The sequence below is a fragment of the Betta splendens genome, chromosome 15 (genome assembly GCF_900634795.4).
Source record: "Betta splendens chromosome 15, fBetSpl5.4, whole genome shotgun sequence".
Taxonomy (NCBI): domain Eukaryota; kingdom Metazoa; phylum Chordata; class Actinopteri; order Anabantiformes; family Osphronemidae; genus Betta; species Betta splendens.
The window spans coordinates 14,506,083-14,529,942 of NC_040895.2; the positions used below are offsets into that span (position 1 = coordinate 14,506,083).

The 23,860-nt window shown below is 38.5% G+C and overlaps 1 protein-coding gene across 13 annotated transcripts in view; it reads right to left on the bottom strand.

Moving 5' to 3' along the window:
- Positions 1 to 621: 621 nt before the first annotated feature.
- The window catches only part of ryr2b (ryanodine receptor 2b (cardiac)), a 46,683-nt gene continuing 23,444 nt past the window's right edge, over positions 622 to 23,860 (bottom strand). For 6 of the 13 annotated variants that reach the window (XM_055502510.1, XM_029175730.3, XM_029175721.3 and 3 more), the window contains 52 exons: positions 22,880 to 23,043; positions 22,600 to 22,678; positions 22,386 to 22,475; positions 22,117 to 22,254; positions 21,918 to 21,995; positions 21,670 to 21,745; positions 21,461 to 21,584; positions 21,082 to 21,197; positions 20,861 to 20,937; positions 20,108 to 20,229; positions 19,845 to 19,894; positions 19,573 to 19,633; positions 18,937 to 19,184; positions 18,421 to 18,502; positions 18,140 to 18,270; positions 17,737 to 18,057; positions 17,402 to 17,639; positions 17,136 to 17,223; positions 16,943 to 17,029; positions 16,664 to 16,825; positions 16,479 to 16,541; positions 16,260 to 16,376; positions 16,011 to 16,123; positions 15,741 to 15,837; positions 15,281 to 15,411; positions 14,497 to 14,548; positions 14,057 to 14,137; positions 13,805 to 13,904; positions 13,523 to 13,602; positions 12,950 to 13,026; positions 12,746 to 12,819; positions 12,396 to 12,476; positions 12,186 to 12,274; positions 11,806 to 11,934; positions 11,514 to 11,618; positions 11,200 to 11,281; positions 9,812 to 11,100; positions 9,583 to 9,653; positions 9,206 to 9,350; positions 9,006 to 9,092; positions 8,446 to 8,658; positions 8,099 to 8,229; positions 7,873 to 7,915; positions 6,654 to 6,784; positions 6,013 to 6,073; positions 5,560 to 5,706; positions 5,242 to 5,376; positions 4,345 to 4,501; positions 4,145 to 4,209; positions 2,487 to 2,587; positions 2,184 to 2,235; positions 622 to 1,517 (listed from right to left, as the gene is read on the bottom strand). In XM_055502510.1, the coding sequence (XP_055358485.1) occupies positions 1,422 to 1,517; positions 2,184 to 2,235; positions 2,487 to 2,587; positions 4,145 to 4,209; positions 4,345 to 4,501; positions 5,242 to 5,376; positions 5,560 to 5,706; positions 6,013 to 6,073; positions 6,654 to 6,784; positions 7,873 to 7,915; positions 8,099 to 8,229; positions 8,446 to 8,658; positions 9,006 to 9,092; positions 9,206 to 9,350; positions 9,583 to 9,653; positions 9,812 to 11,100; positions 11,200 to 11,281; positions 11,514 to 11,618; positions 11,806 to 11,934; positions 12,186 to 12,274; positions 12,396 to 12,476; positions 12,746 to 12,819; positions 12,950 to 13,026; positions 13,523 to 13,602; positions 13,805 to 13,904; positions 14,057 to 14,137; positions 14,497 to 14,548; positions 15,281 to 15,411; positions 15,741 to 15,837; positions 16,011 to 16,123; positions 16,260 to 16,376; positions 16,479 to 16,541; positions 16,664 to 16,825; positions 16,943 to 17,029; positions 17,136 to 17,223; positions 17,402 to 17,639; positions 17,737 to 18,057; positions 18,140 to 18,270; positions 18,421 to 18,502; positions 18,937 to 19,184; positions 19,573 to 19,633; positions 19,845 to 19,894; positions 20,108 to 20,229; positions 20,861 to 20,937; positions 21,082 to 21,197; positions 21,461 to 21,584; positions 21,670 to 21,745; positions 21,918 to 21,995; positions 22,117 to 22,254; positions 22,386 to 22,475; positions 22,600 to 22,678; positions 22,880 to 23,043 (6,927 nt within the window). In that variant the 3' untranslated portion in view covers positions 622 to 1,421. The other 7 variants (XM_029175729.3, XM_029175726.3, XM_029175724.3 and 4 more) reach the window with 7 other exon arrangements.

Consider the following 23,860-nt stretch of genomic DNA (forward strand, 5'->3'; position numbering starts at 1 on the left):
GTGTATTTTTTGGCTTTGGCTGCAGTCTTTTTGTTTTCATAGTTTAAGCCCTCCTAGATTCCAACTTCAACTAAATAAACAAACATGCGACAAAAACATCAATAGACAGATGAATGATCACCTGATCCTTTAAACATAAAAAATAAATTGAGAAAATGATATAAGTAATAATCAATTCCAGGATTTAGCTTCATGGCAAATCACCGATCTTCATCACTCACGGTAGATTAGCCTCAGTCTCAGTGTGTATCGTCACCATCAGGACTATCCTACTGTACATTTTTAAATGGAAAAGTGCATAAACTAATTGCCCCAATTTTGAGTAATTCAAACAGAAGCAATTTAATATTCTATTAATCCTTTTAATTAAAGCATTAAAAAAGTGATTACAAAGATTAATTTTTAACCATGGTATATTTAAAACTTTTCTAGTTCTTCAAAGTACTGTAATACTGTAAGCAACATGAATGCACATTAGCACCAGTCTGAGCTCAGTGTTTGACCTATGCATAGCAGGGACAGTATCTGTAGGTGGGCTCATACCTGTCATCCTACTGTTAAGCTCTGTGCACGCATGCACACTCAGTGGAAGCTTCACACTTATAAAAAAATGTGCCACGCTCCTTTAGTCAGTGAGTTAAACATGTATCTGGGGACACCAGTGCTGAGAGACCTGCAGGCATGCTACACTGCAGCTGGAAATGAGAAGGGATAAGAAATGAAGATGAGCGTGGGGATGAGGGAAGAGCAGAAGGAATATGAATACAAAACAAGGATGGGGGCAGGTGGGGGTGGGGAGCGGGTTCCTGGAGTGATGAGCACAACCGACAAGCCTGAGGAAAGAGAAGAGGAGGGCAACGAGAGCAAATGCCAAAGGGAGAGTGTTTATCGCGATTTCACACGGGGGAGAAGGATGTGAGAGTGTGATTAGAAAGACAAATCACTCCATTCACAAAACATGAGCTTCATAAAGACAAACCCAGAGTGTTGTGGAGATACATGTAGGGAAACTAATGCATGGAACAGGAACGCGCCACAGTGTTTTTCTAAATACAATAGTTGTATTATCACAAAATGTGTAACTTACTGCCCAAATCATCACTATTTGTTTTATTAATGATACTTGGACAATATAATTTATTAAAATCATACATGCATAAATATAAAATATGTATAACATTAGGAGGAAAAAACAATCCCAAATCAATTAGGGCACACACACACACACACACACACACACACACACACACACACACACACACACACACACACACACACACACACACACACACACACACACACACACACACAATTCCATTCCAGCTCATTCCAGCTCATTTGGTGAATCCAAGAGCATCAACCAAGAAGGCCTCCATGTGATTACATTATCTAGGGAGTTTGAAGATCTCTCAGATTTCCTCTTATCCTAGTTGATCCTCATATTGCTTACGAAAACAGTCTCCCACAGGAAAGAATTCCCAGCAGCGTTCCTGGTACATTTTCCACACATACGATTCCTGGCAAAGTCAACATTGTGAGATCGCATCATCGTCAAGCCAGTAGCAATGCTACAGTACACCTATCAAACTTGCCCAGTGCAGTGATGTCTTCCACATTTTACCTACAGGAGCTAGTGCTGCTCTACTCTGATGCACAATCATTTCATGCAACTATTAGACATGAGATAGAACGATGCAGTCCTTTAAACACCATAAAACCTCATTTCTGTTCTATTTGCAGTAACACATCATTTCAAATGTTGCTCCAATCAGAAGAAAAGCCTGTCAGTGAATTAAAGTACTTGTCATCCTGAAATCTAAAGCGCCCTCTTTAAATGTATAGCGTTAATACTGCTGCATATGTGTGAAATGAAGAGGTATAATTATGAGTGGTATGCCTGGCATCCGTATTATCATAAAATAAGCATGCTAGAGTTGATATGTCTTCTTGGGAACGACGTGACTGATGCTTCTGCCGTAGTTGAAAAGGTTATTCTACAGCTTTGTTACGATTGGAGCAACTGCTTGAGTTAATAGGTCACAGAGACATTGCTGTGGAGGAATATATTAAGAAATGGGAGATTAGGCAGTGACAGCAGAGTTGTTAAAGCATTTCATAAGTGGACAGTTGGTTCCAACTTTGGCTAAATCGTGAAATAAAAAAAATTAAGAAAACCATAGTACCTGTCCCGTCTGTTCAGTTTCATCCTTGTTAATAAGATACATCAGAAAAAACCTGTGAGGACACAGAAAAGCGATAAACCTCCCGCACACATTTGAATTTAGTACAGAGGAAATCTTAAGGTTGTGTTGATTAATAATTGTGTTTGAAGTGAAACCGTAGATAGAGATGAATGCTCTGTTTTATCTGATTTCTGGTTAAATATTTATTTGATGCTTAAATGTTTGATGACTAACAAAAAGCAATTAATACTTAAAATGACCGACTCTTCCGTTAATAAATTAATAAAGCATAAATGAACTTACAGATAGTTGGCCAGGTTGTGTTCCTGTAGAGTGTGAGTCTCAAAGCCATGAGGGACCGTGTCAAAATATTCACTACCTATTCCACAGATAAAACACTTGGTCTGTAGGAGGAGAGACGTACAGTGAGTCATGTGCTGAAGTTACTCACACTAGATATAACGTTTCAAACCATTTCATAAGCACAATTAATCAAGTTGTGACTCAACCTGGTATTTAATTCTGCACATTCCATCACAACCATTTATATTTATGTAACATAAACAAGGACAAAAGGCAAAATACTTACTTCAATAGTTATAGGATTACTTGCTGCCAGGTTTTAATAACACATGAGGGAACATTTTATAGTTTTGCAATACAGGAGAGAAGCAGCAGCTAAACTGATCTATCATCACTGACTACAGCAAAACAAATTGCATTTAAAATTTAGGATCGGAAGAAATTTGTGATTTATTTATTTTAATGCATCAACATCTGATGACATGAAATGTACAATCAAACAGGATATTCGTATATACTACTGTATATTTCTTTCTATATCTGTTTTGCAGTTAATTGCACAACATCCCTTTATATCTAGAGGGAAGCTACAGTAACCATTTACTCAAATCATGCATGCTGCCTAATTTAATAATTATCTGTCCAACTTTCTTACACCTTTCTTGTCTGCTTCTGACACAAAGTCCGTTTTAACCGTGTTACAGTGACAGAGTCTGATTTAGTGTGGTTCTGTGTGTCCTCGGCCTATGGCCTGTCGTCCCAGCAGAGCCGTTTGCAGCATACCAGAGTCATACAGTATTTGCACTATGGCAACCTGATCACTGAAGCTACTCCACGGGGCCCAACAAAACAAGTGCAGCTTGTAACTATGGTTCACAAACTCTGAGCACTGCAATTAGCAGAGCCATAATCAGGGAATCGCATCTTCATTTGTATTCTGTCACATCTAGCCTTTGCTCGTTAAGCTCCAAATATGCTCACATTTCCTAACTTCATCAACTGTTTCAGTTTTCAAACAGGAAAGAAACAACGTGAACACTAAAACTGTGCTGAAAATAAATGAGACATTTTCCAAGAATGACGAGCCAAAACATTACAACCAACCGAACACTGTTGGTCCCAAACATGCTGCCAAACAGCTCTACACCAGCCCTTTAAAGACACTCCAGCCCAGCTGTCTTGGCCATAATGATCTGGCTCCCTGTCGAAGCCGTTCAAGTATTTGCACCTGCTCATTTCTCCAGCACCGAGAACCAACTGTAATATACCACTAACTAATATATCTCTGACCTTGACACTTTCCATTGTACTGCATGTGCCAAATACAGTATATACACTCCGCTACATTGTACTGTCTGTGTTAAATGAAATGACTTGTGCCTTGAATGACTATTGATTTCATTCACACTGATTATTCTGTAATTATTTTCCAGTAATTAACCAGGAGACATCAGTAATGATACTCTCTCTTCAAAGCAAAGTGTAGAAAGAGCTGGATCTACTTACGGTTGTACAGACTAAAACATGTCATAACAAACGATATAGATGTCAGCTATCGGATCTATTAAAGTATACATGTCTGTCAACAGTTTTGCCTCTAAATCTGACACAGCATAACAAGTGTATACGTAAGACAGAGACAAACTGTCAAATCTCACCTCCATGTCCTTCTTAACCTGTTCCTGCTGGTCACGGAGCTCTCCAAAGGCATCAATTATTAAGCCTGAAAATTCAATGAAACGTATTGTAGATTAACAAGGTGAATAAAATGAATTGTGTGTCTGAGTAAAACATAGCTGTAGACATATTAAGGGAGCATATTTCCTAAAACTGACTGGTACCAGTATGTGTGACTCACCCTGAATAATGGCCAAGAGGATGACAATGACAAAGAAGAAAAATGTGATATCGAAGACAATGCGCTCCACCTCAAACTCATCTCCAGCCGGGTCCTCAATCTCATCGCCAATGCCTCCTCCCGCTCGCACCCCCACATACATGTGAAACATATAACACTGAAAGAAAACACATTTTCAAATTTCGCCCAGTATTATATTTATAGTCCAGTGTTACACCTGAGGACGAAGACACTTTCAATTTCTAAGGTTTTGTAAAGAAGACAGGCACAAAATATATATAAGGACAGTGATTTTTATGGTGTGACATAAGTTGAAAATTCAAACAAGAAAAAAAAATTAAAGTAATTTAACACAAAGTCTGGGTTTCTGCTGATTTCTTTTGAAAAAGCATGTTAATATAATTTGACAGGATATTTAAATTTGATAAACAGTACATAATTCTTTCCATGGAAAGTTTTAGCTGGTGAGGATTAATTAAATCAGTATCAGAGAAGTATGATTAATAATTGTTTGTGTGGTCCTAATGTAATATCTTCTGCCTCGAATATTAGATGGTTTTATTGGAATGCTATCGCTGCCCATTTGTCTGCTTATGTGACTGACATTAAAACAGATCAGGCAGCAGGGTGTTAATGTTGTGATTGGCCAAACAAAGAGCTCTGCAGAGGCTTGAGGGGCTGTTTTCAATCCATGTGTCCATCATTTTATGGAGAGGTAATGAAAGGAGTAAGACAAGGGGCTGCTCTCCCTTCAACACTGCGGATCACTGTCAGAATCCTGCTCTAACCCTCAGCCTGAGGAGATTCAGCGTGGGGTTTCTTAGAAAGATAAGCACGCAGCGATAGAGAGGATAGATGCACGAAGAATGCGTGCATGTAAATATACAGTTAACTCACAGTTAGCATGTCGTTGCATTTCATGTCTTCACCGTTCTTTTCATCGCTCTTATTGTAAAACTTCCTGAAGAAATTGAAGGCCACAACGGTGTAGAGGTAAACCACAACAGCCAGGAGGCCTACAGTGAGGACCAGCTGAAAGACACACACATACTGTAATTACCAAACGAGAGACAAAGACAGATGGGCCCTAATGCGCGTCTCCATCTTAGAAAAGCCAATATAACCCCACACCGTAAAAGCAAACACCACATGCATGCACCATGAACTGCAGTGAGACAGATGGACAGGGAATTAGAGGCAGACTGCCCCACAGACCTGTTTCCCGTTGTGTGTCACAGAGGAAAGGATGGTACGAAGTGTCTTAAAGCCCATGGCAATGTCCAAAAGGTGGGCCGCAAAGAAGAAGTTGTTATAATGACCCAGAACTGACATGATCATGTACCAGGCCAAGTACAAAAAGGACTGTAAAATCACACAAGAGCACACAAACAAACAGGCATATACTGTAGATTAGCACAGTAGATAAAGACGTACATGTGTATTTTAGATAAGGCAGAACGACAGGATATTACCATCATCACTTCTGCAGCAAGTACAACCATATCAGAATAATCTCTGAATATGAGATTAAAGAAATTACTTAAATCATAAAAAAATCTGATATGTTCTGTGCATGCTGCTCGATCATATTACATTATCTGTGAACATAAATTACAGGAAGTGACACATTTATCTTGTCCCAAACAAACTAGGCAAAACTGAACTTACATTATCAGTGAAAACGACTCCTAGTTTCCAGACCTGGTATTTCATGTCAATGGAATTAAATCTGTAATAAATAGCAATAACACTCAGACATACTGTGGAAAGGATCAGAAAAAAGGTCAAAATGTCCACAGCGAAAATCAGGCCCTTGTTGAGTCAATGTCTCCAGTGTAAGAGCCTATGTGTGATGTGGATTCATCTCAGAATGTCCTGTTCTTCCTCAAGTACAAAATAATGTCATATGGAAGGACCTTCTTTTCTCTGGCCAACTCGATAGGACCATACGCGTGCACGTGTACTCACAAACACACCATTAGCTCAGCGGCTACTGAAAACAGCACAGACAATTATTAGTGTCAATACTGTCTATGCTTATTATTTTAAGCCCAGAAAGGAGCTGAGCAACACTGGTTTTATTAAAGAATACTGATGCAAATTAATATTATTAAGAATACTGATGCAAATATTACACTTATTCACATTATTTATGAAATAAAAAAATGGCATTCTTTGTTTTTTACGTATTATGTTTCAGGGTATAAAAAAACAAACTGGAAACATATTTTTCATAAAATAAAGGACAAACTGGACAAATGCAGATTGCAATTTTTTTTGGTTTTACACCACATTAAACCGTTACTCACAGAGAACTCCAGGATTCCCTCCTAAGCCTTCTTTCCTTTTTTTCTGCGCTGAAGTCTAAAGCAGTTTGGTCCACACCCAGGAGCTCACTTATTTTCTTACAGCCATAAAACTGACTATATTTATCCAGTACCTGAAAAGATTCACACAGGGACATAACCCAGTTCCTCTTTAGTTTCTTTTCATCAAAGTATAAAACATCACAAAACAATGCAGGAGGTAAAGGGCTCAATACTTTTGCAGGCAGCATTATAACAAACGGGCAAATTAGTTACGACAAGATGATTTATTGTAGCACTGCTTTACCGCTGCATGATGATTCAAGAGCCATGGTGGTTCAATAGTAAAAAAGGCTGGTGCTTACAGTATAAAAGCTAATGTAGTACTTACCCTTCCTTACTTTATTCTTGTCTTCACACTAAATTCTGTATAGTCAATAAACTTTAGCTAAAGCATGAAACTATCTGAAAAATATGGCCCAACTATTTTTTTTTACATTACAGAGACAAAAAAGCATCAATTTCTACAACCTCCAAACTAGAAGCCCTTGAAGCACTCATAACAGTTATTATGTTATGTTTTAAAACTATGCTATATAAAATGCCAATTGTCGCAACAGAGGAGAAAGGCAGCCACTGCTGTCTCTAAACAATATGTAGCACAAGTGGTCAAATTCCAATGAAAGTCATAGAACATATAATTGTTAAACAACGCATTACAAGCTAAATGGCCTCTACCATAGGGCTTGCAAAGAGGTATAGAGAATTTAATTTATTTACCTTGGGGTAATATTAAAAGCAGGCATAGCGATATGGTCTTGTCAGCTTTTCAGCTGTTTGTTTACCTTATATCTAGTGTAGTTGAAAATTTAACTAAAAAGTAAATTAAAAAATAAAGGAATAACTTAATTTCTCTTCATTATGAAGTTAACAGTATTACACCATTACTGACAAAAATGGTATTACTTGATGGGAGGATAATCACACAAGCAATCAAATACTTCAATAAACCTGTTTCTGCAGCTGTTTATTAAAGAGCTGCTGGGGGATTTGTGCATACATCACACACACACACACACACACACACACACACACACACACACACACACACACACACACACACACACACACACACACACACACACACACAAGGACATTGAGGATAGGATGCAAATTATTTTAGCTCTACGGAAAAGAAGTGTCAGTCCTCTGAGGATCTTACCTTCCTTTTCACGAATTTATCCCAGTAATTACTGGGAAATGATCTAAAAAGAGGAAGAAACGACATTAAAGACATTAATGAGGAAAAAAGTGTTATTAAAAATCTACTGAAAACTTGTTATGTTACAACCTGTAACATAACTGGTTTCAACATCAAGTTTATAAACTTTAAATTATTTGATGTTAATATGGCATCAGCCCACATTATTAGGTGGGTATGAACATACGGTGTGTTAATGACCAGTCGGTCCCACTGCCCTTTGATGTCTTCCTCAGGGGGCTGCTCTGTCACATACAGCCCGTCAAACTCCAGCCTTCGCGCCACTTCTTTCTCACGTTTGAAGATCACCAGTGGTACCTGTCATTCAGCCAAACTGAAGCAATTACTTTCTCCTTGATGAAACAGTGAAAGTCACACTGGTTGTTAGGTTGGCTAAATTAAAATCTCTGAATTTCCAATTAGTTGCAACGGTTTAAGCTTTTTATTTTAATTAATATGCTAAACTGTCATTTTTCATGTAGTTTGAAAAAAGTTACTGCAGTTGAGTGGGAGTGTGAAACTATGTGCTCCAACCTTGAGGCAGTAGTAGCCGATAATACAACAAAAGGAAATGATTGTGTGCACTACAGCCAGGAAATGAAGCGATGGTTCCATATATCCACTGCTCTCCTCTAGCACAAAATAAACTCCGCTTCTATTGTCCTCCACAGCAGCAGAGTCCAGGTCTTCACTGTGAACAGATGAGATCGCATTTTGCCTCTCTGGCATCGGAGGCAAGGATGCGACCTGGCAAGACAATAAGAGACTTAACAAAGACAAAGTACTCTCCCAATGTATGAGAGAAAGATTGTTTAGTATAAAGCAATACAACTCAATAGCAACACATCAGGGCATCCAAAAATACACCAGGTTCATACATACATCCTAAAATTAGAGCATACTCATTTCGACAGTATGTCCAGATACCTTTGGATACTTTTTTTGAAGTTTTACAAATGCAATGTCTACAGCAGCCAGAACACACAGCACGTTCATTAAGTGGTAGTGGAGTTGAAGTCATGAAATCTCTATATAATCAAGCACATCCCTTAATTAATAAAATTTCTGACATATTGACAATTTAGGAATCTCACCTTGTAGAAGAGAAGGATGAAGTTGATTGCAAAGGCCACGAACAGAGCCAGAAGGCGCATATTATAAAAATTCCTTGCAAAGTAATTCTGGGGAAAAAAGAACGCATTCCACATGTTTTCTGTCTGTTTGTGCAGGTGCATGACTCCTTATCTGTGTTGGTGTGTGTCCATGTTCATGAAAATGTGAGTTTGTATATTACCAGCAGACTCTTGTTATGAGTGCTTATCATCTCCCAGAAGGCAGAATGTTGGCTTTTTGATTCCTCAGACTTATTAGAGCATCTCCGGGCTCTCAATTCTGCCTTTGCTTTCTCATTCCCAGTCTTCGCCTCCAAGTCCTTCACTCTGCGGATACCCACAAACAGAGGGAAGAGATTTTATCGTCTCTCAGATGATAAGATCAGATGTGTTTCCTTGGTTTAATGTGACAGAATGCCTCTGTTAGTATGATAACAGATTTGAATTTAAATTGCATGTAGACCTACCATGCATAATCATGACAAATGCTTCCCCTTTATTAATCTTACTGTAGCTGGAAAGAAAAAAGCTTTTTGAGGAATTCAAGCAAGAGACTCACTTTGTGTCATCTAACTCAGGTATTTTCTCATCTTCTGCTTTTTCCTCCGAGGCACCGCTGGTCTTAAACTGCTGAAAAATACATGACACACTCAGAAATTAATATGACTCAATATGGTATGAAAGAAGAAGAATTAAGAAAATGAGGCTGAACAAAAACAAGTCTTCTGAGAAACAAAAACGTTAGGCATTAGGAAAATATAATATGCAAATAGGAACATTTGTCTTGCCGTTCTCTGATGCTCTTCTGGAAATTCTGCTGCGCTAGTTGTTCTGGAGGTTGTGCTGAACAAGTCAGTCAGACTGGCAGTGAGGTCCTTTGTTATAAGTCTGTATTGACCTCCCTCCTTCTTCACTTTAAGGCCAAATATGTCCGACAGTATGTCCACCTCCCTTTGGGAGGTCAGAGATCCCACCTGACCAATCTCCATCAATTCTCTCTGGGAGGGGAAACTGGCTGAGTACTTTCTCCTCTGATCCACACTGCTTGGCACCTCCATGACCTCATCAAGAGTTGGCTCAATGATACCACCAACCAAGTCAGACAGCTGCATTTTTTTGGCTCCCTCTATGACTCCACCATTAACAAAAACTACATACAGCACATACAGAATGCTGCGAATGACAACACAAATGCACTGAACTTGAGTCATAAAAATGAATCTAATGAAGAAAAGAGCCAGCATTAGGATGTCCTTTAGAGTCATCTTCATCAGTTTCTTCAGGCTTTTAACAGAAAGAAGCGATGTCAACAACAACCAGCAGTGATTTATGAAAAACAGTCCTTTGGGGTCTTCCTCCTTGCTCTTTGTCTTTTCCTCCAGTTCTTCTGGTGTGTGCTTTTCTCCAACATCAGATCCAGATATTTGTGCTGCAAGCTGCATCTCAAATATAGTGTCCTCACAAAAATTCACAAACATCTCCATCTTTTCCTTCTCTCCTCCCTCATTGACCACATCAAAAATGAACTGCCTCTTGGACTCTTTGACCTGGGGCTTCTTCCACTGTGTGCGGCTAGCTTCACTGATCTCGAAGTAGACACGTTCAATACGCTTCCCACTGCCAAGAATTTCAATACATCCTAGAGAGGGCTGGAAGTAAGTCAGGACAGAGTCTGCCAGCTCCAGGAATGTCCTTAGTCTCGGATCTGTGGGCATGTGTTCAGACAAATTGGTGAGTAGAACCGCGATGCTGAACCCAATGTCTTTAGCTGGTTCATGGAAGCGACTGACAAAGGCCTCATAATGGACCATATCACTTTCATTATTGTCCATGCAGGAAAGTAGGAAATTCATCTCAGTTAGCGAGAAACGTTTGCAATTTTCCATGGCTTTCTGAAAGTCCTTCCTGGAAATGCATCCCTTATGGTCAGGGTCATACTCTCTGAAGGCATCAGAGGAGGTGAGGTCTTTAAGTTTGAGGAACATGTCAAAAAACCTCAGGATCATCTCCACATTGCCCGACGACTCCACCAACATATCCACCATCTGCTTTCCAATAGTTCCATTGACAACATTACCTACAAGAGGTGTTGAGGATTTATAATGAATATATATCTTTTCCTTATCTTTTACTTAAAAACTATCTAAAGTGCAAACAACTAATGTGGAAATCTTACCCTCCAACATGGAAAGCAGAAACACAACCATGTCCTTTTGTAAGTCCATCAACTGTTTCAAAAGCTCAATTTGCCTTGAATCCTAAACAACAAAAAATAGTTACACAATTTTCAAATATGTATCTGTTATATTAGCAACAGTAAGTTACAATGAGTCAAAAACAAACAAGCAATTCAATATACAGTATAAAAACTGGCAGGCGAATAAAACCAGAGCTGCTGAGGTACAACCCTTAAAATACACTACCAATTATAACACCATCGGTCTTATGTCTGATGAATTTTATAAATGTCAGTGGATAATTGCACTGTACCCGAGAGAGCTTCATCTGCATGTGGGCAAAGACGTGGAGGAAACCCACTACAGCATCCCACAGACGACTGTGAGCTAGACTCTGTTGATTCTCAGTACATGGGCCCTGAATGAACACAGCGTTATTGTGAGCTACGTAATTTAAAAATACACAAACCATGAGAAATCAAGTCAAAAACTGTCCAATTACATATTCTGTATATCGTATTCAACCAAGAAAATGGTAGGCAGCAATACTAGTCAGACTACTCACAAAATATGCATGAAACACACAATAAGAGAAAGTACCCAACCTGTATGTACTCTGTGAGGGTATTGAAGACCTGTTTAGCTACTTCAATAGCCGTAGAGAAGTTGTGTTGACCGTGTGCATCAATGACATCCTTTCCTGAGTAGTTCCAGTAGAAGTCACTGATTGATTCCTATAGTGAGGCATGGAATAATAAATAAATATTCAAAAAAATAATAAGTTTCATTTTGTTAATCATTAGCTTATGTATACCAAAAGTCTGACGTCAATGTAAACTGTCTATAGAAATTGACTGGTGGTTTCAGAAATGTGTTACAATTAGCTGAAATTCCTTTTTTTATCTTTAACTTGGTTAGTTACAGCACAGTATGTAGTGTTACAAATAAGTAACAGGTAATGGAAAAGCTGTCACTCTACACTTACCTGTACTCTTAGTAAATAGTCCACAGTGGATATAATAATGTTGACAGTGGTGTTGTTTCCTGTTTGCGTTCTCAAGTAATTCTGGAAATCTATCACATGAACAACAAATGTGAATATTTGTCACTGATTTATACTGTATCATTGCATGGGACAATAATATCCTGAGTCACTTTACAGTGAAACAACAATGAACTTTGTGAAAACCGTAACCTAAGTTGTGTCCTTCACAGAGTAGCTGCAGAAAACGGAACAGGTCACAAGTTAGGTCTTTATCGGGCATCGCCTTCTCTCCTGAGGAAAACACAAGCAGAAGAGCCAGGAAAGGAAAGAAATATAGAGAAAGGTGGGTAAAACATGATGGGATGAATGAGAAAGAGAAATAAGGACACAGTGGAGCAAGGGGTAAAACGCTGCTGACTATATTTAAGGTTGAGAGAGAGAAAAAAATTAATTCGAGTGTGGATTTAAAATATGTTGAAGGATGAGATCTCACACTTGGCTGTTCTGCTATGACATGGCTTTACAGAAATGGATTTCCTTTTTCCATATGAATACAGTACCTGAGCTCTCATCCATGGCCATGCCTAATCCTTCTGCTTTGTTCTGCCTCTCAAATGCGTTCAGATCCAGAACACTAACACACAGACACAAATAAAAGCAGAGCATAGCTTTTGCATCCTAACAGCTTTATCAGTCATGATAGGAAGCCTTTTCATGCTTTCTGTGGTTTGACAGAACTTGTTAGAGATTTTGCATTCACTCACCTACATGACTGCATGAGACCAGCCATGCTCTGAAAGAAGCCAACATCTCGCTTATCTTGCAGATAATGGAGCATTTTCTATCAAACATTAAAGACAAGATCTGATAAATGAAAGACAAACTCATCTAAATGAGATGTGATTTGCTTAAAGTTATATGACAGCAAGTGATGCATCACTGTGTCTCTGTCAATGCACTGTGTTCAAAAGGAACATAAGAGAAGATACAGCATTTTAAAGATAAAGATGGCATCAGTGTGTGAGGGTGAGCGTGAATGGGTGAATGAGAAGTAGTGTAAAGTGCTTTGGATCCCGGAAGGGTGTTTAAATGCACTATATAAGTTCGGCCCTTTTACCATTTATCATAAGTTCTTAACAGCAAAGTCCTTCACAAGCCAAAACAAATAACTAGGAAGCATCTGCTCTTTAAGTGACTGGCTCTGTAATGAGTCACCACATGAAGTGCTGCTATTTCTAAATTACAAATCACTTCATGATTCACAATAAATGCCATAATTCTGATTTACCAGTATGTTTTACAATCTCAGTTGTATTTTTACACATTTATTCATGTACCTGCTGAACAGTGACATTCCCTCCATTAAGAACAGCAATACCCAGCTTGAGTGTGGGTGAAATCATTGAGTCCATTGCCCCTGAAGGGATGTGAAAATAAACAAAATAAGTATGGTAAGAGAATTCTTACTCAAAATAACACTTCACATAGTGGCTTATTTACGACTTACGTCTCTTCTCAGTTTGCTCCTCTAAAGTAATAACATACTAAAAAGACAATGGACTAAAAAAAGAGACTAGCCTTATCATCAGTTACACAATTGTCTTGTTAACCTTTCCTACCTTTGCTGGCACTTATCATTTGCAGAACCATTTCTGAAGCGCCACGACAATGCAACCTAGCCTGCTGGTACAGCATCCTTTGTTTCTCCATTTCCTTCTCCTGAGCCACAGAAGAGACAGTACAGTTTTTAAGAAATTATTAAAATGTGAATGAAATCCATGTACAGTAATTCAGTTATTAGTGTTTATTCATCCTCAAAACCAAAAGAAACATTGCATGTGCATTTAAATAATGAAAGTGCTTTTACTCACTTCAAAACTTTCAGCCTCATGTTCATTATTAACACCATCATCAGCATCAGCATCAGCATCATCATCGTCTCTGTGGCAACTCTGGGAGAGCAAATGTACATGTTTTCATATTTTATAAAAACATTTGGTAAAACGGTAAATGTTAAAATGCAGCATTCAATTACCTCTTCAATCCTAATTAGTTTAAGGCCTCCGGGGAAGTAGTAGTAGACGAAAAATGGGTTTAAAGATTAATTGGCAGCTGTTAGCCCCTACCCCTGACTTTCAAATTTCTAATTTGTTAGAAGGACACAGGACAAGGCCACTCAAATCTTATATACAGTAGGATATGTCTTTGCACTACTGCCAAACTATATTTTATATGGGTCAAAAAGGCCCTGATTTCCACTAAATGTTTATCAAAATATATATAGTTTAATGCTTTTAGTCTTATCCATTACCTTGGCCATTATAGCAGCATAGGTCTTGTAGAGACTGTCGTTTCCAAGCTTACTGTGAAAAGAAGATTATATAACATTAGTGCACATCAGAGTATAGACAGGAGCATTAAAACATAAAAACACTGTTCAGTGACTGGGTACAAGCTAATTTGTGGCTGCTTTTTCATGGCATTATCTATTACATAATCCCCATAATTGCATAGCTAAACACAGCAATAAATCAAAACACCCCCGAGCAGAATGTGGATGTAAGGTGTAATGTTAAAATTTTATAACATTAATCTGGCTGATGTGGACACATCTCTAGACTCACTGCACAACTGACAGCACCTGCTTATGCCTTAATTGGCAGGCGATAGAAAGTGAATTCAAGGTTGTGTTCCCAGACAGCATGTACCTGAAGGCATATCAAGGGAATACAACAGTGACACCTCAAAGGCACCCGAGGATCACACAGGAATAAAAACAACTGTGTTTGTTCAACAAGGCAGACGAGGCTAAAGGAAAAGTCACACAGATTTTAAAAATCACCTAACAACAATATGAATAATTATAAAAAATACACCAGCAATCTTATAAACCTATCAATGACCCCGAAACAGCCTTGTTTCTTAATATATCGTATAGCATATTGAAGCTTCTGAAATTCAGAGTTTAAGGAAATAGTTGGAGAAAAACAGAAGTCCTGCTGTACTTCTAAGCAATTTACTGAAGACTCTTCTGGTGAAGGTTTGAGCAGTGCTAAAAGTAATATACCATGATCTCTTATAATGAACACACACACCTCCTTTCTGTCAGGGAGCTTCGACTGAAGAATGTAATCAGCTGCATGAGCGGATCGATTGGTTTGGCGCCTTTTTCCGCATCCTTTTCTTTGCCTCGGCCATCTCCACGCAGCTCCATCATTCTTCCTTTCTGCAGTACAGAGAGAGCAAAGTTAATGTTACTGTACATACTGGTCACACACAACCCTGCAGCCCATTGCTTTTACATTGTAAAACATACCATACATATATATGTATATATATGAAATATTAGAAAATGCCATAACCAAATTCACACAGTTGAATTACAGCACTATTTTTCCTAATGCAGGTTAGGGCTTAGCTGCTCAATCTCTGTTTGAAAAGGCAGACTTGGACTGGAAAATCTATTTGAATATATTATAGTGGAATATTAAAAAGACTGTATGTACTGTAAATAAAATATTGTGAATGTTTACAAAAAATTCCATTTCCACTCACAGCTAAGTCATCAACAAGCCTTTCCTCAAAGTTGTGGACTTCAGCTGAAATCCAAGATTTATTGTAGCCTTGGAGGAACAGGTTTACAGCTCTGTGCCTGGGAAGGAAAAAGAACAGAGACTGATAAAAGAAGCATTACATGAAACAATTAAGAGGTAAAAAAGCTGATTATTATTCATTTGTGTGCAAATTGGATATAATAACATTAACAATAACATTAGGTTTACGGCTTTATTCATACAGTATACTGTGTGCAATATGCCTGTGTACCTTGGCAGATTGTAGAGGGGAGTCATCCTTAAGCAAGCCACCACTGCACGTTTCCTCTGTTTAGATAGGACCGTGTGCCACGCAGGTTTGTTATGTCGATGGGGATGTTCCACCTGGACATAAAATTAACGAATAAGCACTAATAGTTGATGTACAGCAAGAGAAAAAAGTACATTTACCCATTTATAGCAGTGCTACTTATACAAATGTAGCACTGGTACAGGTAAATTCAGTGCTTTAAAACCTCACCTGTTCTAGGTAATAGAGGACTCGAGCTACTCTCAGAATCTGGTCCAGACTCTTTGGGATATCAATAATCAGTCTTCGCTGGTCAGATTTACTTTCTTGCCTTGTACCATTTATTGGCTGAGAATAAGGAAAAGTAATATGTTTACGTACTTTGTTTTGTGAATTATCATTACAGCCACTTATTTTATTTAAAAAAATTAAAGCGGTGGAAGTGTTTACCTGATTCTGAAGTTGTATGAGGCCATTAAGAACATGCTCTCGAATCTCATCTTCAGTGTTCTTCTGTTAAATCCAAACAATATCATTATATCTTATTGTAAATAAACAATTACCACTATCACATACACATATTAAAATGATTTTACAGTATTTATGGAGAATACATTCTCACATTTCCAACCAACCTGAGAGAATCTAGTCTTAGCCAGCATGATGAGGCTATGGTCGACTGGGAAACAAACATGGAGTCCCACAGGGAGTAGCCTCTTAATGGAAGCCACAATTAGAGATGTGTTTGTGGAATACCGGTCCCCCTTCCTCCTTATCTTCTTTCTCTCATGGCTTGACTGAGTGTTTAAAACCATGAAGATTATATAAACAGTTTTACTTAACTGATAGATGCAAACTTTGTGAGACCCTGAGAGGCTAAAGTATACTGTACAGTGAGGTAAAACATGGTTTACCTTGGAAATGTTGTCTTTGTTGACCAAAAATGCCAAGTTATTGATTTCATTTGTAACCACATAATTCTGTTCCTCCCATTTAAAATTCTGTTGTAATAAACCATAGAGGAGTCAAGATTACATACAGAGCATAACCGTCACTTGACTAATATTGACATGATAAAAACACTATTACTGTATGTGTTATCCTCACATGAGATTTGGCCCAGAATATAAAGACCTCTGCCACCATGCTGAACAGCTGCTCAGCCTCGGGGTTTGACTCTTTCAGCCAGCTGGCCCTGAGACAAGACGCACCAAAACACATAACATTATCATCACAAACCTTATTATTTAACAATTTTCACATCTGCGTTGATGTGGTTGTGAAGATTTTGTGCTTATCACATTTCTTAAATTGTATTTTAATGGATAATAAAGTTGCTATGCAAATTTAAGATCCTTGGTAGCATGTCATACCTATTTAAATCCACAAATGGGATAACTATGGGATAGAAGGCGTAGAGATCTCGAACCAACACAGTGAACTTTTCCTGGATCTGTAACTCCTCTTCAGAGGCACAACAGCCTTCTGCCTTCATCTGCTCTTCCTCCAGCATCACACATTCTGCTCTCTTCCTTAACTTTTCCATCAGTGGTATAAAGTGGCTTCTCAGCAGCTCAGTGCTGGCTTTGCATATGATTGACTGAGAAAACACTGAGGGACATGAATGACAGCAATCAGAAAATGACAGTGTTGTGAAATAAATAAAAGCTTCTATACAAAAGCACACTATTGTTCATGGCCACAATACCTGCCAGATGTTTCATCCAATCACCCTGGCTGTTGCCCACATGGTTGTGAATTATACGGAGAATACTGCCAAGTAGGTCACTGGCATGCTGAGGAATAACAGCGGTGCAGTTTGGATGGGCTGGATGACCCTCAGGGCCCCAGCGCCACCACCGGGACATATAGCTGCACAGCATGGGCAAAGTGACCTCAGTGACATGGAGATAGTGGGTCTGTAGAGCTCCAGCACCAGCCTCTGCCAACACCTCCACTTCACCCAGGGTCTGTTCCAGAGAAGGCAGAAGAGGACACATGTCCTCCACCTGCTCTGGCAATCCCAGATCTAATAGAAACAGACATAAAAATGTTAAAAGAATTCAGAATTCAAGTGAATAAATATAATGTACATCAGCGTGTGTTAAGACCTTCTCTTTGAGTATCACTCATTGTGTTGTAGATGGAGTAGGGGTTATTTTGGTTGAGTTCTGGCTCCAGGAAACATACAGGAAAAGCCCCAGTCAGAGCTGCCAGACAAGCACCTGCTGCTGGCCTTTGCCTAAACCATTATTTGCACGGCACATGTTAGAAACAATATTTTAATGTTTAAAGCAGACACACAATCTTTTTTCCAAAATGCTTATCTTGTATTATAGGTACATAAGTAAACAAGTTTAAAAATCACAGTACATAGCAATATTTCAAATACCCTGTCATGTGGATGCTCCTACTGGTGCCAAGAGAATATAGGCTGTTTAGGATCCTGTAACACGACACCTGAATTCTCTCCACTGAAAAAAAAAAGACGTTTAAAAGCTAAGTTCCCAACAGATACATCTTTAGAGACCGTAAAGGAATAAATGCTAGACAATGTGTTACGGATTTAGGTGATAGTGATGATAATTCTTGGAAGGTCATGGTATTGTTGAAGGAGACAATCTGCTGCTGCTGCTCTGTGGCCATGACTGAGACACTTAATGAGGGCTGGTTTCAAAGATGTGAAAGCTTGGAAGCTGATGGGAGGGAAGCCCTGAGTGATTGCATAGGTGTGGATAACAGCTGTTCATCAGCTTCTTACCATATGGAGGGAAACAAATGTGATAACTGAAAAAACATAGTGTTGTGTTTTACTGTATGTTTACTGTTGTACTTTGGGATTATTTAGGTTGTCAACACACAGTACAAAAATATAAAATCCCACCCGGGGGACCAATGTAGCCCTTACCCAGGATATCCACTCCATAGCTTTGGTTGCCAATATGCTGGAAGAGTGAAGTGAGGGTGGGAATAAGGATGGAGGTTGTGTAACTGAGAACATTGGCCACTCCTTTAGACTGCTGATTCCTGCTCTGAGGCAAAGAGACGAAGGTAACAGAAAGGTTTTCCAGTGTCATCTCAAGATCAACTGCAGATGCTTCAAAGAATGAATGTAAAAATCCCCAGACAGACGCCGAACTGGACTTCATCAATGTCCTAAAAAGAAAGGACAAGATTTGAATTATTCGTCTTTATTGTTGTTTTTCTCCAAAAAAAAAAAAAGAAATATGTCATGCCGTGACATCTTTAGCTAACGGAAAAAAGCACAGGCAGACTAGACCAGTTGCTGATCCACTCGACAAGCTTAAATGACATCCATCTCTGTTGAGGCAAAATTCAGCTTCTAGCGTCATGCTTCAGAAGCACCGTCCTCAGGGAGCAGAAGTGGTATCAACCACAATTAGATAGCATCAGTGTATCAGTGGCTCAATTACAGCAGTCATCTCATCCTCAGACATAGTGGTGTGACATTGATGCGACCGCAGGCAGAGCAAGGTGATCGATTTAAGCAGAATGTGACAGTAGTGGCATCTGCAGGAGCTACCTAGCATCCAGAGTCTGAGCCAAAACATGGAGGGTGCTTGCGACTGATGATGCATCATTTCCTAAGGAAACAAATTTCATTACAACTTCAAAACACATCAAATTGAAATTATTTCCATAGAAATGCTGCAAAATTTTTCATTACAAAACATATACAGTACACTTGTAGGAACAAATTCTAGTAGATGAAGTACTAAAAAATTAATTATTACACACCATCACAGGCATCAAATAGCAAAGTAAAGAAAAAAGGTTTTAATATACCATCCTTACCAAAGAGTGATATTCTGTGTCTTACAAGAGCAGCAAGCTTACAAAAGAGGCTAGATGTGAGAAGCAAAGACAAGTGAAGTAATGAAGAGTAGTGGAAAAGTAATTACAGGTTATAAAAATCAGGAGAATGACAGCATCAAAGAACAAAAGCTTAAAAAAAATGTATGTCTGAGGAATTTCCCCTAAGACTAACATACAAACGCAAGCAATTCTTCAGCATCAGAATAATCACCTATATATGTTATGCTGGCAGTAAACCCTACCTTGCAATTATTTCCTTTTCCTTTTTGGAAGCATGACATCTATTATCACTGAAGCAAAAAGAACTGGACAGGAAATATTGGCGATGGCTTTTCACATATTGTTCCAGAAGAGGAAGGATGACCTGTCGGAAAGAAATGGATGGTAGCTTTAAAAATTTTGTATTCTGTGCATGTTTGTTAAATTCATACACTGAAGATTCATACATAACACCTGGCTTCATACCCATGACCTCAACTTTTACTTGTGGGGGAGGAAGCTTAAACATTATATACTATTTGAGGTTGTCTAATGAAGAAATTATAAAAATGGCGGGACAGGTAGAGAGATGTGCATGGAAGTGAACTGTTGAGTAAAAGATGAAGGGGGAAGGGTAGAAAGATGAGGCATGGCTGTTCACAGTCTTGCCTGAAGGATGTGACCCCCAGAGTGTGACCCAATGAAATATAAACCTTTCATTTGCTGCCTCCTCAGAGGCAGAACTGTGTGGGAAGCTTTAATCAATGTCCTGATGGCAATCGACACGCCCACATGGATTTCCAAAATGGTTTAATAAATTACACAGTGACAAAGGGTTTTTACTTAGAGGTGTTGCCGTTGGCAACAATCTAACAAAACTAATTAGGTGACGTAAATGGAAAAAAAAGGCTGCAGAGAAAAAAATGGCATTGAAAAAGCAAGTTAGAGGGGAGATAAATCAGTAGATAACATTTCTGATAGGATAGCAGATTTCTTGTGTTTAATTTGAGACAAACCTTGAAAAAGAAATTTATTGGTTGCTGGTTTGAAGCTTTCTCTCCTTTAGACGTCGGTCCTCTTGCTTGCATCACCTCTAAAAAAATCCAGAATCACTGACAGTATATACTATGCACAAAACAAAAATGCTGCTGATCATAAAGTGTAAGTGCAGAAGGCACATGTTTAAAACTTTACAGGATCAGCAGTGTAGTATATGTAAGGACAACATAAATGTTACCCAGTTCCAGTATGTGCTCTTGGACATCCTCAGTGTGAAGCACCATTCGCTGAAGGAAAATGTAACCGAAGCAGGTAGCTTTGGCTGGAAAGTCCATCTCAAGTGTCCTCCGATCCCTTTAGTGAAATTAAACAGGGTTGATCAAAGTCTCTACCAAAGACATTTCCTTGACACCTACAATCATCCTGACTACATTTTTTATTTCTAGCAATTTATAGCAACACATTTAACATGTTGTGCAGGACAAAGACAGAGACGTTGCAAATGAACTGATTGTGACCTTCAGTGCAGAAATACCACATTTTCATTCAAATTAAGTTTCTTGCATACACTTAATTATTACATGGCACTGCTCTTTTACAATAACATGATCATTTACCTCCGCACAGTGTAGCCATTGAGCTGAAGGAACTTGAGGATATCATGAGCTCTTTCTCTGAATTTGTTCTTCTCTTTGGCAGTCAGGGTGTCAAAAGGTACAAGCAAAGAATGACCAGCCTCTTCTGACGGTAGAGATGTGTCAAATATGTTGCAATTGAAATAACTTTGGAAGCTGTGATCCCTAAGAGGAGATAAGTAAGGTTTTACCTTTACCTCCAAACTCTAATTTCTTCTTCTTAGCCCAGGCACTGTGGTAGTTTTCAGCTAACTGTTCAGCCATTGCCTATAAAAAAATAAATGATAAAATCTATGTTCATCAGTTCAGCAGAATTAAGTTTAGTTAATACTGTAGGTCATCCTTATCACCTTCATAGATACCTTCACTAAAACAGAAACAAATTAATACCTACTTTAATAGCATACAAACAGCATAAGACAAGAAGAATATTTATTACGCATTGCTCCCATGATAATGTGATGCTGCTCAAGTCCACAGGTTTGGGGCTGAAGGTTGAGGTTCCTTCAAAGGACAGCTGGTAAAGCCAACAAATGAATGAATAAAGCAGAAATGTAATTAAAATTATGACTATTTTATTTCTTTAGTTAACCCACATTTTGTGTCCAATGGCTAAAAGAATGTAACGGTACATATACCTGTCCTGATTGAGAGATTCTGCGTGTGCAGGTGTGCATATCAAATGCATCCCAGTCTTTAGTTCTTTCTATGCTCCATCCAAAGGCCAGCATGCTCTTTATTGTTTCTTTAATGGCCCAGCGGTACACCTCCTTCTCCTGGAAAGTATACAAATGATGAAGAGAGGATTTCAGTAATAAATCTGTGAATTTATGTATTTATATTCTATCCACATTTTGTTTGCAACTGCCTATATTAGTGATTAAAATACCAACACTCTTCAGTCTACCTTCTCAGCCAGAGCCCTGTACGGCTTGAGCAGAGGATGAACCTTTGTGTTCTCACATAGCTGATCTCCATGAACCCAGCCATTGACAAACTGAGAGATAACACATATTCAGTTTAAATAAACGCAGTTGAACAATGCAAATATTAAATAATATCTGAACAACACAAAAGGGGTGTTTTAATTACTGTATTAGTCGAAGATATTGTTATATTACCTTGTCCAGTGACCACTTCTCATGGGTATGTTCAGCATATTTGTTAACTACAAACTCCAGTTTCTCTGGGACTGACACACTAGAGCAAAGAAAATAATAGTACATCATTTACCTTTATCACACAGTAACACATTTGGATATAGTTGTACATTATTCATTGTAACAATTCTAAAGAGAGTGCATTAAAGTTTCATTAAAATGTCATTCTGTCTTATACTTTCTGTAGGGCAGATGTTTACAGCACAGTTCTTGGAAACAACATGCAGTTCAAGTATCTTACTTGGAAGTGTCTACTGGCTGGGGATCAAAGTGCATATCTGTGTCAATGGACACCTTTCTCCCCTGCTGCGACAAACAACTGTTGTCCATGTGGTTTGGAGGCAGAGCGCTGGCCACTGTTGTCAGGCATTGAACAGACAGTCTATACAACTGAGACTCATAGGGCTATAGCGTAGCAGAAAATAAGAAAGACAGCATAGGACATGGTGGAACCTATTAATTACTGAAGAAATACAGCAACATGTTATAATAAAACACTTAAAACTAAGAAGCTGGTCAGTAATCAAATTTTCTACAGCTCCATACCCCTAAAACCAAATTGAACAAACTGAAGCTCTACAAAGCTGACACGCTATTGCAGGCATTGCAATTTAACAAGTGAATAATGAATGAATAATAAAATTAAACTGAATGAATTTCTTTGTTTGCTTTCCTTGTATTGTTTTGTTTTTCTTACTGAATTTTACAAAACACTATTCAGGTGAGGAAAAAAAGAACATTTCATTCAAAAACAATAACTATTGGTAATATTTTCAATTACTTTCAATACCAAGGCATAGGACTGCAAAAATAATTCCTCTCGATGATGTTGGACGCACAACTAAACAGATTGTATGAGGTAATGTGGAGGAGCTTAAATTTCTCTCAGACAAAGGTGTAGAGTTCTATGCAATGCTGACTGGGAGTTTGGTTTCTGAACCGTTTGATATGGGCCACATGTGGGTTGGGAATGACCTCATGAACCTATTCCTTTGAAGTTTCCATGTTCTGAATCAGTCTTGTAAGTGTCTGGCAGAAATATTCTGGTTCGTGCTTACGTGAACAGAGAGAGGACTCCATTATTGATTACATCTCCCATTTCCTGCAAGTCTGTGTAAAAATGGAAGGTTTTCATATCCCTACTAGGATATGAAAAATTAACTCTTAATCTGAAGTATTTTTTATCCTCCTGCACTTCAGTTCTCATAGAAGTGCTTTAAAG